Source organism: Ananas comosus, linkage group 22 (assembly GCF_001540865.1).
Source record: "Ananas comosus cultivar F153 linkage group 22, ASM154086v1, whole genome shotgun sequence".
Classification (NCBI taxonomy): Eukaryota; Viridiplantae; Streptophyta; class Magnoliopsida; order Poales; family Bromeliaceae; genus Ananas; species Ananas comosus.
Window position 1 is genome coordinate 9597354 of NC_033642.1, and position 14661 is coordinate 9612014.

The 14661-nt window shown below is 38.3% G+C and overlaps 2 protein-coding genes across 4 annotated transcripts; one reads left to right on the forward strand and one right to left on the reverse strand.

Moving 5' to 3' along the window:
* Positions 380 to 5132, reverse strand: LOC109727301 (cell division control protein 48 homolog D). Of its 2 annotated transcripts, none has more exons than XM_020257359.1 (9): positions 4975 to 5132; positions 4707 to 4872; positions 4219 to 4447; positions 2409 to 3175; positions 2097 to 2318; positions 1918 to 1989; positions 1543 to 1824; positions 938 to 1297; positions 380 to 850 (listed from the first exon to the last, which is right to left on the reverse strand). In XM_020257359.1, the coding sequence occupies exons 1-9, from the start codon at positions 5010 to 5012 to the stop codon at positions 548 to 550; spliced, it is 2439 nt and encodes an 812-aa protein (XP_020112948.1). In that variant the 5' UTR covers positions 5013 to 5132; the 3' UTR covers positions 380 to 547. The 2 variants fall into 2 exon arrangements, with proteins under 2 accessions (XP_020112948.1, XP_020112949.1); XM_020257360.1 differs by having other exon boundaries at positions 4707 to 4869; positions 4975 to 5131.
* On the forward strand, positions 6794 to 13302 carry LOC109727585 (dolichol kinase EVAN). Of its 2 annotated transcripts, XM_020257741.1 has the most exons (14): positions 6795 to 7033; positions 7686 to 7798; positions 8337 to 8537; positions 8643 to 8747; positions 9508 to 9578; positions 9663 to 9740; positions 9806 to 10035; positions 10422 to 10611; positions 10690 to 10755; positions 11520 to 11608; positions 11728 to 11842; positions 12070 to 12121; positions 12425 to 12525; positions 12927 to 13302. In XM_020257741.1, the coding sequence occupies exons 1-14, from the start codon at positions 6831 to 6833 to the stop codon at positions 13038 to 13040; spliced, it is 1728 nt and encodes a 575-aa protein (XP_020113330.1). In that variant the 5' UTR covers positions 6795 to 6830; the 3' UTR covers positions 13041 to 13302. The 2 variants fall into 2 exon arrangements, with proteins under 2 accessions (XP_020113331.1, XP_020113330.1); XM_020257742.1 differs by lacking the exon at positions 12927 to 13302 and having other exon boundaries at positions 6794 to 7033; positions 12070 to 12155.

The window sequence follows — 14661 nt, forward strand, 5'->3', positions numbered from 1 at the left end:
TTATTCACCTTGGAACTGGACTCGACATCTTGAGGCGTGTCGCCGCCGATTTTAATTTAGATTCGGCAAACGGCAACGTAACGGCGCTGACTTCAGCTCTTGCTTGGCGCACATTCTTTTTTTTTTTTTTAGATCCGTTTTTCTGGGGTAGGACCCCTATTGCCTTATTAACTCAGCGCGTAGGACATGAGCTCAAATTTAGGTTTACGCCAGACTCAAATTTCCGACCTCGGATCCTGATCGGCAACTAACCACTAGTTTGGTTATTGTTCGTACATCTACCTATATAAAGTTTTTGTAATAATCCACTGCAATAACCAAACGAGGCTAGAGCACAGATCAAATAGAAAATTAATTCATCATAAATAACATTAAAAGCTGAAAAAATGGAAAATAATTATAAACTTTGTCTATGGTATAAATTGAAACAGCGCAATCAACCCAAAAGAGATCAACTGTTTCTTCCAGCACAATAAATTAAGCGGAAGCATCCCTACTAGCAAAGAAAAAAATATCAATAGTTTCAAATCATTTCGATTATCATAAATTAACTGTATAGATCGTCGTCATCGGCAGCGGCACCGGAAGCACCAAACGGGTCGGCACCGGCGGCTCCGGCCGCAGCACCTGTCTCGGACCGATCAAAGCGGAACTCGCTACCAAACCCCCTCGACTGCTGCAGAGTCTGCGCAAACGCCTGGTACTTGCGGATGTCGGCGTCGCTCACGCTCCTGCGCGCAAACTTCATCGACTCTTCGAAGTGGACGGCTTTGATCTCCGCCACCTCGTCGGCAACATCCTCCTCCATTGCTTCCGGGTTCTCGCTCTTTCTCCTCTCCCTTTCTATGTCCTGTTGGACACACGGGCAAATATTAGGTATTGGTTGATCAAAAATAATAGTTTCGAGCATGCAGAACAATAGGAACCTAAAGAATACCTTTTCGATGTTTTCCCTTATAGCATACTTGCACGCGCGTTGGCAAATTTCAGTAATATCCGCACCACTAAATCCCTGGGTGTACTTAGCAAGAGCGCTGAGATCGACGTCTTTAGCAACAGGGGACTTCCTGAGGCAAGCTTTGAATATCTGGTATCGAGAAGCCTCGTCGGGAAGAGGAATATAGATCAGCTGGTCAAGTCGGCCGGGCCTGAGAAGAGCCGGATCAATGATGTCGGGTCTATTAGTAGCTCCGATAATGAACACGGTTTTCTTTGCGTTCATGCCGTCCATCTCTGTCAGGAGCTGGTTGAGAACTCTATCGGCAGCACCGCCGGCATCTCCAACGCTGCTTCCTCTCTGCATTCACAAGGACATAATTAGAACCAAAAAAAAAAAAGAGAGGTGAAAGTACACTTTTTCAAAAGACACCTTGTGTTGGGGAGTCAGCCAAATTCATGGGGTAGTTGGTTTTGTATTACATAAAAGCTACTAAAGAGGGTCATGTTTTTTGTAACTACAAGGGAATATTTGTAATGCGGGTTGTGAAGGACAGAGACGAAAGTTCAGATTTTGCAGGGATAGTACTTGAAAAGTAGGCAAACCTGAGTTGCAATCGAATCAAGCTCATCAAAGAAGAGGACACAGGGTGCAGATTGGCGAGCCTTGTCAAAAATTTCACGAACATTTGCCTCACTCTCACCAAACCACATAGTGAGCAGCTCGGGACCCTTCACGCTGATAAAGTTCGCTTGACACTCGTTTGCAATAGCCTTGGCCAGTAAAGTTTTGCCACAACCTGGTGGCCCATAGAAAAGTACTCCCTTCGAAGGTGACATACCAAACTTCTCGAACTTCTCAGGATGCTCGACTGGATATTGGACAGTCTGAGAGGAAACATTGCAATATAGAGTTAGTTAATAGTCGAAACTGGCACTACAACAGAGAATTAAGAACGTGGTATGGTATGGGAACTCTACCTCTTGCAGTTCCCTCTTGACATTCTCAAGGCCACCAATATCATCCCAACTGACATTAGGCACTTCAACAACCTATATTCAAGAACACAAGTTAGATTGATTACACACCATAGATAAATGACCTTCTAAGAGCAAAGAATTTTCGTTTTATGCCGGACAAGGGGGTTAAAGTAGCTTACAGTTTCACGGAGAGCGGAGGGATTGCTGGATCCAAGAGCGGTCTTGAAATGATCATCAGTAACAGCCATTGAATTCAATATCTCAGCGTCAATAGATTCATCTTCCAAGTCAATTATGTCCATCTTCTCCCGAATGCACTGAAGAGCTGCTTCAGTGCACAATGCAGCCAAATCAGCACCAACATATCCATGGGTGTCCTTGGAAATTCTCTCCAAATCAACCTGCGTCCATATAATGAAGTTAGCCATTTCTAGTGTTCAGAAAGAAGGAAAAAAGATTTTTTTTTAAAAAAAGAAAATAAGAAGGATTACATCTTCCGCTAGCTTCATGTTCTTTGTGTGGATCCGAAGAACTTCAAGGCGCCCAACTTCATCAGGCACTCCAATATCAATTTCCCTATCAAACCTTCCAAACCTTCTCAGAGCAGGGTCAATACTGTTAGGCCTGTTAGTAGCGCCGATAACAATGACATGCGCTCGTGCTTTCAAGCCATCCATCAAAGTCAACAACTGAGAAACAATACGCCGTTCAACTTCTCCATGAGTTTTCTCTCTCTTAGGAGCAATGGAGTCTATCTCATCGATAAAAATAATAGACGGAGCATTCTTTTCTGCTTCCTCGAAAGCTTTTCTAAGATTGCTTTCACTCTCCCCAGCTAATTTTGACATGATCTCTGGACCATTAATGCAGAAGAAGAAAGCACCAGTTTCATTAGCTACAGCTCGAGCAATTAAAGTCTTCCCAGAACCAGGAGGGCCATATAAAAGAATTCCCTTCGGTGGCTTCACGCCGATCGATTTGAACAGTTGGGGGTGCCTGAGTGGGAGTTCGACTAACTCACGAATCTGAGCCATTTGCTTGCGCATGCCTCCAACATCATCATAGCCCACCTCATCGAGCCTCTCTTCATCTTCTCTTTTTATGGGTTCACCCTCACAGAAGATCTCGGTGTCAGGTGCCACGACACAATACTCAGCAGGATCTGTCTCAATCACCTTGAATTCAACACTTCGCATCCCTCCTCTGACAAGGAAGAGATCGCCTCTCCGAACAGGACGGTAGGCCTCGAGGAAATATGCTACAAAATATATAGGAAATTAAGTTCATGCTCTATAATTTTTTTTTCATAAGCAATAACCCTTTCTACATGCTGTAATGGAAATAAATAAAACTATCTCATAAGCATAAAGCACAATCAGTAGTGTCATAAAATTTTCCCTGATTTTGTGATATATTGCAGTGATTTGAACTTTTTGCTATTAGGTCACATGCAACTATCAAGTAATTATCACATCATTTATCGCAGTAAACTAATTCAGGACTTCTATATGATGCAAAAGTATTGACCTAGCTGCTTCTATCACTGTCTCCATACCCAATTCTTTCTTATTTCCAAAAGGTAAAACTCATTTTTCAAATTTAAATCACAAAGCATAAATAAAATGTTGCACTGTCCGCCTTTTTTCAGGAGATCTATCAAATTTCCAGTAATGGGCGGGTCAAATAAACAAAAGAGTGTATCAATCATGATCATGAGAACAAGCACAGTGAAATTACGGGAAACGCCAAGTTTCTCATTCCTTCCGTATTGTTTCTGCACGCTGCCAACATAAGGCTCACCACCATCAACTAAATGTCAAAGAATATTCCATTGCGAACATTAGATAGCAGAATATCTCCTGTCAATCTGTACTAGGAAGAGCAGCATCAACACAGACTAGAGTGACCCAGCTTTCAACAGTAAGAGGTGATATCTTTCTATTTTACAGAAAGCATATAAAAATCACAATATCATACATATCTTAGATCAAGTCAATGCAACTAGAAACTACTATATTAAACAAGACGTCACCATCCTCCGGATATGTCTCTCAACAAACAGAACCAAGATAATAGAGTAAAAAGATATATGAAAAAAAAACATAAACTCCAAGAATAGCAGTTTAAGCAGCGAACATAACTTTATGTTGACCAACTTGCACCCTGAGAAAGTAAATTTAGACAACCAAAACACGAAACACGCTAGCTGATTATCAATTCAAATAGGAATACATATGTGCATGAGATAGAGAAAGCAACTAGAGGAAAAATTAAAAAAAAAACACAAGAGAGCAAACTTACGCTTCAGATATGCATCAAATAAGTTTCCTGTGATGCCTTCGATGGTATCATCAATAGGAAGTATGTGGACGCGCTTTCCGTACTTAACATCCTGGCACTGGTGGACAGACACCACATCCCCAAGCCTCACCCTCAGGTTCGATCTGACAACCTTATTCATCCTTATCTTCGGCTCGTCGCATGTGTCATCAGCGAGCGCAATGCAGATAGTATCTCTCCTTTTCTTGCCCTGTAATCATCATCAACTCGAAATTAAGAGATCCTACTCGCAGATAGATTCAACAAAAGCAAGCAACAACATCGCTCAGATCAAATTATCTCCCCTAAATTACATGCATACGCCACTAAAACTGCTTAATATAGCTATTACAGACACCAAATTAAAAAATCCTATCTTCGATCAAGCCTCGGCTTAAGATACTAGATCTAAACTCCCAGTATTAAACCTTACACCGGATCAAAACATAGAGGAGGAACATCAAACTCACCTTGATGAGTATCGTATCGCCGCGGAAAAGCTGGAGCTTCTCCATGGTCTCCGGATTCATCGAAACGGCGGAGTTGTCGTCGTTCGTCGCCTCATCCACGACCAACCTATTCGCCGCCTTCTTGCGCTCCAGGATCGCCGTGCTATAATCTCTCTTCGTACCCCTGCTGCGAGATTTTTTCCGATCAAAAATAGATCAGCATTAGAACCCTAACCCTAAATCCCCACTCGATCAACACACAATTCAGTAGAAAGCAGGGGAAACTTACGGATCGGAGGAGGAAGAAGCCTCATCCTTGTTCGCCATCGCTGATGAGCACGGGAGCTGAGGAGAGAACGGGATCGAAGAGGAAGGAGACGAAGAGCTTTGTGAGAGATCGACGGGGAGGATGAGGGTATTTATAGGCGCAATGCTCTGTTACTTCAGGCTCGGGTTTAGCATTCTTATGTAATACACACGAGTATTCTTCTTCCCAAAGAAAGGGGCTCCGCGAATCTCGGCCGTTGGATGGGGATCGTAGGATTGTGGGGCTCCTGATCTACGTGGCCCCGTTCTTTTTGATCGGTGCTTACGTCATGCTCCAACTGGGTTGTACCCGGATTAGACCAAATGGACTCGGTCGTGTCCGAGTCTAGCTCGAGTCCTAGACTCCTAGCCCCCTTAATAATAATAGATTATCTAAAATCCAATATATTAACGACAGTACGATTAGGACAATAAAATTTAAATATTATAGGATAGTTAATATGACAATTTTAAATATGATTGATTTGGGAATTATATTATATTATAATAATTCTACTTAAACTTAGAAAAATTATGCATCAGAAACAATATTTTAGCTAACCAATATCATTGTAAAAACATTAAATTTAGTTCTTATTGCATTACCTAAATATATCTACTTTGTACGTAGGTCAAAGTTGGTGGAAAATTACAATTGAAATATCCTTTTCAGGTACATTAGTAAAAGAAGAAATAGTTGCAGCATCTTACATTGGATATAGGATATAGGGCTGTGATTTGAGATTAGTGGATAATAAGTTATGACAAATATGAGACAGATTAATTAATATATATCCATTTAATAATTATTCCACATCAAGTAAAACATTAATATCCCCATAACTTAAAAATTACTAAGTATGTATAAATAAGTTATTTTATTTTTGGGTCAATTCAAAAACTTAAGTTGTAGGTGAAAAAATTTCTGCCATAATGCCGTTATCTATAAATCAAGAAATTTTTTTTTGAAACTAATAAAGATAAATTAAGAAAAAAAAATCGTGATGGATTATTTTTGTCCGTAGGATATTCCGAGGGACATTTGGATCCATACTATCTACTCTAGCGTGCGCGGCCGGGTTGGTCCACGGGTTGATGAGCCGACGCGGTAGTTACACCAAGCACGAAGAAAACGTCTGGTGAACCTTGTCCGCCACGTCAGCCGTGCACCTATCCTCATTTTTGTACAATGTAGTATGGGCAATTGGGAAACAATTCCGTATTGCAGTTGAAACATATCTCTATATTTGACAAAGCCCTTGGTAGTTCATTTTATATCACTTATTAATGATCACCGAAGATGTTAATAATATACTTTATTATATCGGATGTTATTATAACTTTATTTAAAATTTCTCTAACAACTCTCAAAATATCTAAAAATTATGTATATATATCCAATTTCTAAAGTTAACTTTATTTTTGCAATATATCAATATCTCAATAAGTTTGCAATTTTTATTTATATAAAAATAATTTCAAAAAAATATAATTTAATAAATAATATGAATTTAAATAAAAGGCTTATTACTATTGTTCAGAAGACTTAATAGATATTTTTTTAAAAATTATGGGATATGAAATTAAATTATGCTTCAAGTAAATATTGTGCGTGACATATTTAGAAATAAAAAAAAGAGAGAGCTTGGATGAGTGACGAGGTGGACCGGGTCTGCTTAACAATCTCCCCAAGGCACGACCGAGCCAACCCCAGACCGGTCCAAGTCCAAATGACGCGCTCTAGTCCGAACCGGGCGCCATTTTTAATCCCGAACGAAACCCAAATCTATATATCGCATGGGCTACTCACATCCACTGCGTTTTCGTGCACCTCCCGCCATGGCCGGTGCACTCCTCGAGCACGTCAATGGCGAGAGGGCCGTGGTCCTCGTCTTCGTCTCCCTCGTCGCCTTCTCCGTCCCCCTCTCCCTCTTCCTCGAGGCCTTCGCCCTCTCCCTCCTCACCGTCTCCGCCCTCCTCGTCGAGATCTCCGCCGAGAGCTCCGCCGCTGCCCCCCTCCTCCTCCGCCGCTTCAGGACCAGGTATCGCCCTATCGCGATCGATGTTGAGGGTTTCGTGCCCTACTTGCGTTTTAGATCGATTCCTCGCGCGCGTATGAGTTCGATCGGGTGCTTAACGTAGTTTGTTTGCGAATTGGGGTATTAGGTTTGCATCCTTAAGATTTGCCTCATCTTTATAAGCTAGTTTCCAGTAGATTTAGGAGGTTTTTTGGTTCTACTTCAAGTGAATATCTGTATTAGAAGCTGTTTACACTGTGATTTTGGAAATGGAGTTTGAAATAAGATCTATTGTGAAGAGGACACACAGTGGGATAAATACTGAGAAGGACTAACTAAGAAAAGGAATAGATGCATCTTAATTTAATTGTCTTTTTGAAGTACGTGCCACGAGGCTCTTATTTGAGTTGTAGTTGCGAATTGAGCTGAATCCATGTGAATTTTTCATTATGCTATCACTGTGGGCTTACATTGTGAAGTTTGTCTATTGCGAAATTCATCTCATATCTGTTGATTTTGTGGAGAGAAATTCCAGGAACTTGACTGATCTTAGTTACGCAATTTGCTAATTCTTATGTTATCTTCATGTTTTGCACCGTGCTTTTGTGCTATGTGATACTTTATGATTATTAGAGAATTCATTTTCTCTTGTAACTAATTCATGCATCTATTCTAGACCTGGCGCTTCATCTGGGATACTTCTTGGTGCGGTTACACTGCCCACTGTCATGCTTTCACGGTTGATTCAACTCTCAAGAGCACTACCAAGGCACGATAATGGAATTGAAGGTAGATTTTCTGATATTTTATCTCATTATTCATAGGCTTTACCCTTATGATTCATAGTGTGCAGTTCATGTAAAGCTGTTATTTAAGATCACTTAGTCTACATTTTTTTAGTACGACTGTTTTCCTAATTTGCATTATAGGATATTGGGTTTTAGCTTGCAGCCACTTTTCTTTAAATAGAGTTCCAATAATTGTTTTAGCTATACTGTATAAAGTATAAACTTGTGAGTTCATTAGAAATGTATATTTATATATTTTTGGGTTCTTGTAAGTTAAAATTTACTTGTAACAACTAGTTGTTCCTTCTTTTAAAAGAAAATTGAAATTTGTTTGGTGTGCGAATATGGTCAGTCATATATTTTTATATTTGAACTCTACTTATTGCTTACTTTCCTGTTTGCACTTTCGTAGAAATAAATTAATGTTGTCATTATTTGTATAATCACTGTAAATTAATGCCTCTCTCCTAATTTACTTCAAGTTTCATCTTCACTACCCTGCTTCTATGTCTTATTGTTAGTCTCATCTCTTTGGACAGAACTTTCGTATTTGGGTATGCAATATTGGAATGTGTCTACTAGTTGCTTCGCCGTGCTAATTTTCCTCCGTTTTCTTCTACAACATTCTCCCACCAATGCAAGTTCTTTTTGTCTGCGAGGCTGTCAAGCTTTAGTATATAGCTCTGTTTCAGCGGTTCCATATTTGGTTACATGCTATCTTGCAATGAAATCAAATGAAAGTAAGTTGCAGATACTCTTATATTGTGCTGACTTGTTTGGATAATAACTATTTACCGCTGTACTTATTAAAGAGTTACTAAATATCTTTTTCTGTAATTTTGCAGATTGGATTCTGAGAAATAATATGTTGTGCTTACTTTGCTATGGAATAGCTACTGTGATGTTTATACAACATATTCTTCGCACATTTCCTTCATGTGCATCATTTGGTTTGTATCAATCTCTACTTTCAAAATGTTTTTGGGTATCTTAACACGCATATGTCACTTCTTTTCCATTGACTTTTACTGAAATGGTGTAATTTTTTTGGTAGTGATGTTTCTTCTACTAGTTTAGAACTCTCACCTTGCAAACCAATATGTTACCTATATAGGTTCATGTTCAATATAAATGTACAACAGACATTTCTAGCAAGTTGCTTAGTAGTCTCACTCCACAAAACCTTCATATTCAGACAAATTTTTTTTTTATATTTATTGATCATGTTTGCATTTTTCGAAACAATTGAATTCAAAGACCTGTCCAATTAGGATTAGGCAGTATGTTTGCACATTTAAAGCCAGCAGCATCTCCCTCTCTCTCTCCCTCTCTGGTTAATAATGTTCACAATGCAACTTTTATGAACTGCGCAGATATTTAAAGTAAGTATCATTAAAATATGATTTAGACAAGAAATTTTTTGCATCTCTTCATGGAATAAGCTACAAGTGGAACTGTGGAAAGACAAGTAATTCAGTTAGCATGTTTGTATACTTGAGATAACTCTTAATATCCTGCAATTTGTGTAGTTATTGATTATAGATTCTGAATTGCAAGCAATTATGTAAATGTCCATGTCTTATTTCATTTTCTTATACTCTTTGCGCGATACAATGAATACATTTTATCATGTTCTTTTTCTTTTTTTTTTTCCTGTTGCAGTACCTGCTATGTTCCCAGACTATTGAATCTCTTTTTTTGTAATGTTAGGGGAAGCACTTCTTGTATCAAGTGGTCTGGTTCTTTACTTTGGTGATATGTTGGCTCGTACTATTTCAAAGGTCAATATGGTTTCTTCATATATGACTATTTAGGGATTTAAAGAAATTTATTAGAAGCAATAATATGTGTGAATAATTTGACAGATGGATTTCCTCTTATTATCATCAAAAAGAAATGTTCACGTGAATGGAGCTCGAGGTGAAATAGCAACAGTTATTCAGGTAAGTTCGTTTTGCCTATCTGTATGAGCTTTATCAATGGATTGTTGAGTTTATGTTCTTTGCAGGGAGTGCTGCTTGGCCTTTTTCTTGTTCCAGTGTTTTACAAAAGTATACTTAGAATTTGGCTTTATTTTACGACTTTGGGCAAGCAAAGAAGTCAAGAAGTTGAAGAAAGGTCTAACAGAGGAATTGGAAGTGCTATTGTATTTTATGCTTCACTTTTGGTGATGTTGGCAATATTAGTTCCGGCATGGATGTACTTCGTTCAGGATTTTCATATGCATCCGCTTCTATGGTAAGTATCCTTGAAACTTCTTATAGTATTGACATGATTTTTTTTCCCTCAAATTAAGACCAGGAATAAGTAAAACGTGTGCTTTCTAGTTGTATATTGGTGGCATTTTTTTTCTTTAAGATAAAGTAAAATTCCTCTACTCGCAAATTTGCCATGTAGTAACCTTGTACCATCGAGTCAATTAATTGAGCGCTGTTTTTCATCAATACATTCTATTACTGTGTTTTATTTGAGTACTTCATCTATCAACATAACTTAGCATGGCAATGAAATTCTCAAACTTGTTTTGCTTTTAAATTTCTTATTGTTTAGTTTTAATCTTACATTATACTCCTTTGTGTCTAATTCTTGTTATAATTTTAATTATATGATGTGGATTTTCACAGGGTACTCAATTTTGTAGTCACTGATCCTCTCAAACGAATTGCGCTATGTATGTACTGGGTGTCTGTGATCTGTGTATCTGTTTTGAGGTTCTATGATATATCAAAAAATAGCAAGACTGAGAGGATTCTTCTTCGGAAGTACTACCATCTAGTTGCAGTTCTAATGTTTGTTCCAGCTCTTTTATATCAGGTAATTTTTAATTAATTAAATTGACGTTTCACAGGACTCCAAAAGCTCTTAAGGGCTAATTTGTTTTTCTCTTTGCAGCCAGCTTTTTTGGACCTGGCTTTTGGTGCAGCTTTGGCAGTTTTCTTAGTTTTGGAAATGATCCGAGTAAGTTTTTACTGAGATATTGATGACTTTTTTAAAGTTTTAGCATCACACATATTTATAGTCATCTTATTGTGCTGTTTATATTGGGCTGTGATAACTACCATACCTACATCCGATATATAAATGCATTAATGCTCTGATGGGGCTTGCCCTGTTAGTTGTATAAAGCCTTAGGCGCATAAAGTTGGAGACCAGGAATAATGATTTCTCATTTCTCATACGATCAGAAAGTTTTCCTGATACTTCACTTCTTTCTTGTGTATCATTAGTATATTGATACAGTCAGATTCAGAGTGCACGTATAGACTTTTCTGAAGTTAGATAGCTGAATGACTATCTAATCTAAGGCGTTCTCTCCGCAGCTTGCTTTTACTCTGCCTTCTATGATTCTTTATGCTGATACATAATCAATTGTGCCAAATTTTTTAAGTCAAATATCTGTCAAAACTTTAGCCAGCTTCTTGGAATTTGATGGCTTGAATTTGTTCAATTAAGCAAGCTAGTTGACAAGTCACATGTCATTGAGTGGATTGAGTGGTTTAAGTTAATTAGGAAGAAATGGTTTATAATAGATAACAGTTCACTGTACGTTTTTGGTGTGCGAATATTACGAGTACTTTTGCATGTGCCCTTCATTCTTCCATTACATTTTGGTTCTCTTCTTCTTATTGCCAGTTATGAAAAATTACAGAAGTTGGCAGCTTATATTGTTTAGGTAATGTTGAAAAAGACTTATGCTCATAAAACTCTGACCATGTCGTCAGGTTTGGAAAATATGGCCTCTAGGGAACCTTATACATCAATTCATGAATGCCTTCACAGATCATCGTGATTCAGAGATTCTTATTGTCAGGCATGAGTGCATGCTCTTCCTACTCTTGACAAAGTTGTTGCCTTTCTGTTTTATATTTTTTTGCACTGACACCCCTTGTTTTTTCTGTTTGACTTTTTTTTTCTCTTTCGCTTTTTCAGTCATTTTTCCCTCTTACTAGGTTGTGCGCTTCCTAAGTGGATGTCATCTGGGTTCAATGATCGACCGCTTGCTCCTTTTGCAGGAATTCTTAGTCTAGGGATAGGAGATACTATGGTAAGTGCTATATTCCTTACTAAGCTGGTTTTTAGGTCTGTAGTTCTTATGTAAGCCCTGATAATCAACTATGCCGGTATCCAAAGGGGATTAATTTGATTATGCACTGATAATGGACTGTTGGTAACCTTCATAAATCATAACCGTGACAATTGTAGCATTTCAAGTTTTCAACCAAAACCATAAAACTTATTCTGCTTCTGTTGTTTTCTTTTCATAACCATCAGGCATCAATGGTTGGCCATAAGTATGGTGTCCTGAGGTGGAGCAAGACTGGCAGTAAGTGAAGCTTCTGATGCTCCCTTTTTTTTGGGTAATTTTACCAGTAATATATTAGTTCAGAGACAGTTAAAAGTGGATCCACTTCCTTGTGGACCCTCCAGGGCTTGTACTTCATTTCTTTTCTTTCTTATTTTTGTATACTTTTGGGTCTTATTTAATATAATTATAGGCCTTTTGCCCCTATTAATTTTCAAAAGAAAGAAACATAGTTGTTTTTTTTGAGAGAAAAAAGGAAAGAAACATAGTCAAGGTCTCTGTGTAGTCTTTGAGCTGTTAACTTAACTGCTTTCCCTTTGCTAGAGAAAACTGTTGAAGGGACTGCAGCCGGCATAACTTCTGTTTTAGCTGCATGCTCAGTACTCCTCCCTCTCTTAGCATCGAGCGGATATATAATTTCCCAGGTTTCATCTCTCTCTCTCTCTCTCTCTTGTGCACCTGCACACACTCACATGCATATGCCCGTGTGCATGCACGCGCGCGCGCGTTCACACAGACCAAACATGAGCAACTTGGTTATTCTAGGCATTTTGTGAGCAGAATAAGCCTATCAGTGTTCAAGGTTGCATTTTGTGCCTATTTGGCATAAGCTTTTGGAGCCACTTATCTACTCCAAGAAGTGAAAATAGGCAAGAGTGTGTTGCTACTGGGGCAAGCTGAGAATGAGCTTATGCGTCTCAAAAGTGGAAGCTCCAATCTCAAGCTTCTGCTTCTGCCTGAATAGGGCATGTGGGGATTCCAATGTAAAGGCTATCAGTGCTGCTCCATGATTGTGCTAATGCTTGTTCTTGTATTTATTATGCAGCACTGGGCATCTTTGCTTATAGCAGTTACTGTGAGTGGCTTGTTGGAGGCATGCACCGCGCAGCTCGATAATGCTTTTATACCTCTTGTATTCTATAGCCTACTCTGTCTATAAAAAACTAGGCCAAAAAAAAGTCATTGTTTGCTACCATTTTGGTGCCCCTCATTTTTTTCTCCTTCTCTATTTTTTGTCAACAAGTATATAAGAGCTTTCTATGAGCGCAATTTGTATATAGTAAAGGCCTAAGGTTTTTGTTATTTTATTTTACTTTTTCATGGTGTACCTCATTCTATAAATTTGTTGACTTGTTGTACCTCATTCTATAAATTTGTTGTACTGGAATATGCTATAATGATCAGAATCTCTACTTGTTACCAAAAATACCATTCCCTGTTATCAATGTAAATTTAAAGGCAAATTGATAAGCAGTAGCTTCACAATGCATAAAGGCTTTATCCTACAGCACAAGAGTGTGATAAGTGTAAAACTAGTTCTCCATGTAATTTTGCAGAAATTAATTACTGATGTTATAAGAAACAGATCAGCTATCGTATTGCACTAATAAAGATGCATGCTGAGTTGTATGCGGTATAATCTGGTGAAATATGCATTTTAGATAAAACAATGAACTCGCGGAAATGAAGAAGTTTTGTAACAGTGAGAATAAAGTAAGCCCAACAATGAGTGGTCAATGATTCGAGAACATTGCGTGTGGGAAAATGTGAATTTCATACAACATTTGATTGAGGTTTGACTCATGTATGGTAACTTAAAAACGCTTTTCAACATAATCGATCCTCCCTTATATTTGAGAACCATCTAGAAAAGAGTCCTGGGAAACAGTCGGAGGACAAGCTTGAGCCAGAGTGGATTGTCTTAAGATTTGTGTTGAATGCAAAGGCCACCTAATTCTGCAACAAAAGATGAAACTAAATCAGAGGCCTCTATTTGGCCACATCATAGGTCCTCCGCGAGCCTAGATTGCAAGTTGCTATGGCGTGCCACATTACACCGGACTAGGCTGACTCGTCAACTGATATACTCCTTCGCACATGTCTGCTATTGGGATAAGCCACTTTATCTTAGTGCTTGTAAAATTTGGCTATTGAGTCAACTCAATCCAAACGAACTTAGATCCGACCCACTGTTCCATTGCGAGGATTCATCCTGGTATGGTAGTACAATTGTTTTATGCCGTATCAATTGGGCATTTTTTCCTACATGGTTTTTAGATCCTTATGAATCTTTAGGCAGGGAAAAACTTGGGCTTAATCATAAAAACAGCTTTTGCCTTTAAATCATGTGTCAAACATCTATTTGTATAAAACAGTGAATCAATTTGCGTCTCTCGCTATATCGCTATACCAAATAAACCCCAAAATTTGAAATAATCATTGAATTGGAAGGTAAAACTTAGCGGTAACTAATTGGCGAATAACAAGGGTTATATTAATTCACCGGAGTACAATAATATAAATCAAATAAATTATTCAGTGAAACCGCCAGTTGTAATCATTATTATATCTTTCCGTGGCATAATCTTGTCCTTTTTTAAGTACTTTAATATTAGCTGTATCTCCAAGTCATCAATCAAAACAAAGTTTGCTAGATTTTTAGAATCTAAGCATGTTTAATTAAGATGCCAACCAATGGAGGAAACATGATGTATGGTCCCAATCCTCACATTCTATCCAACCACAAACAGCTGCCACCCAATATCCCCACTGCCTAGTAT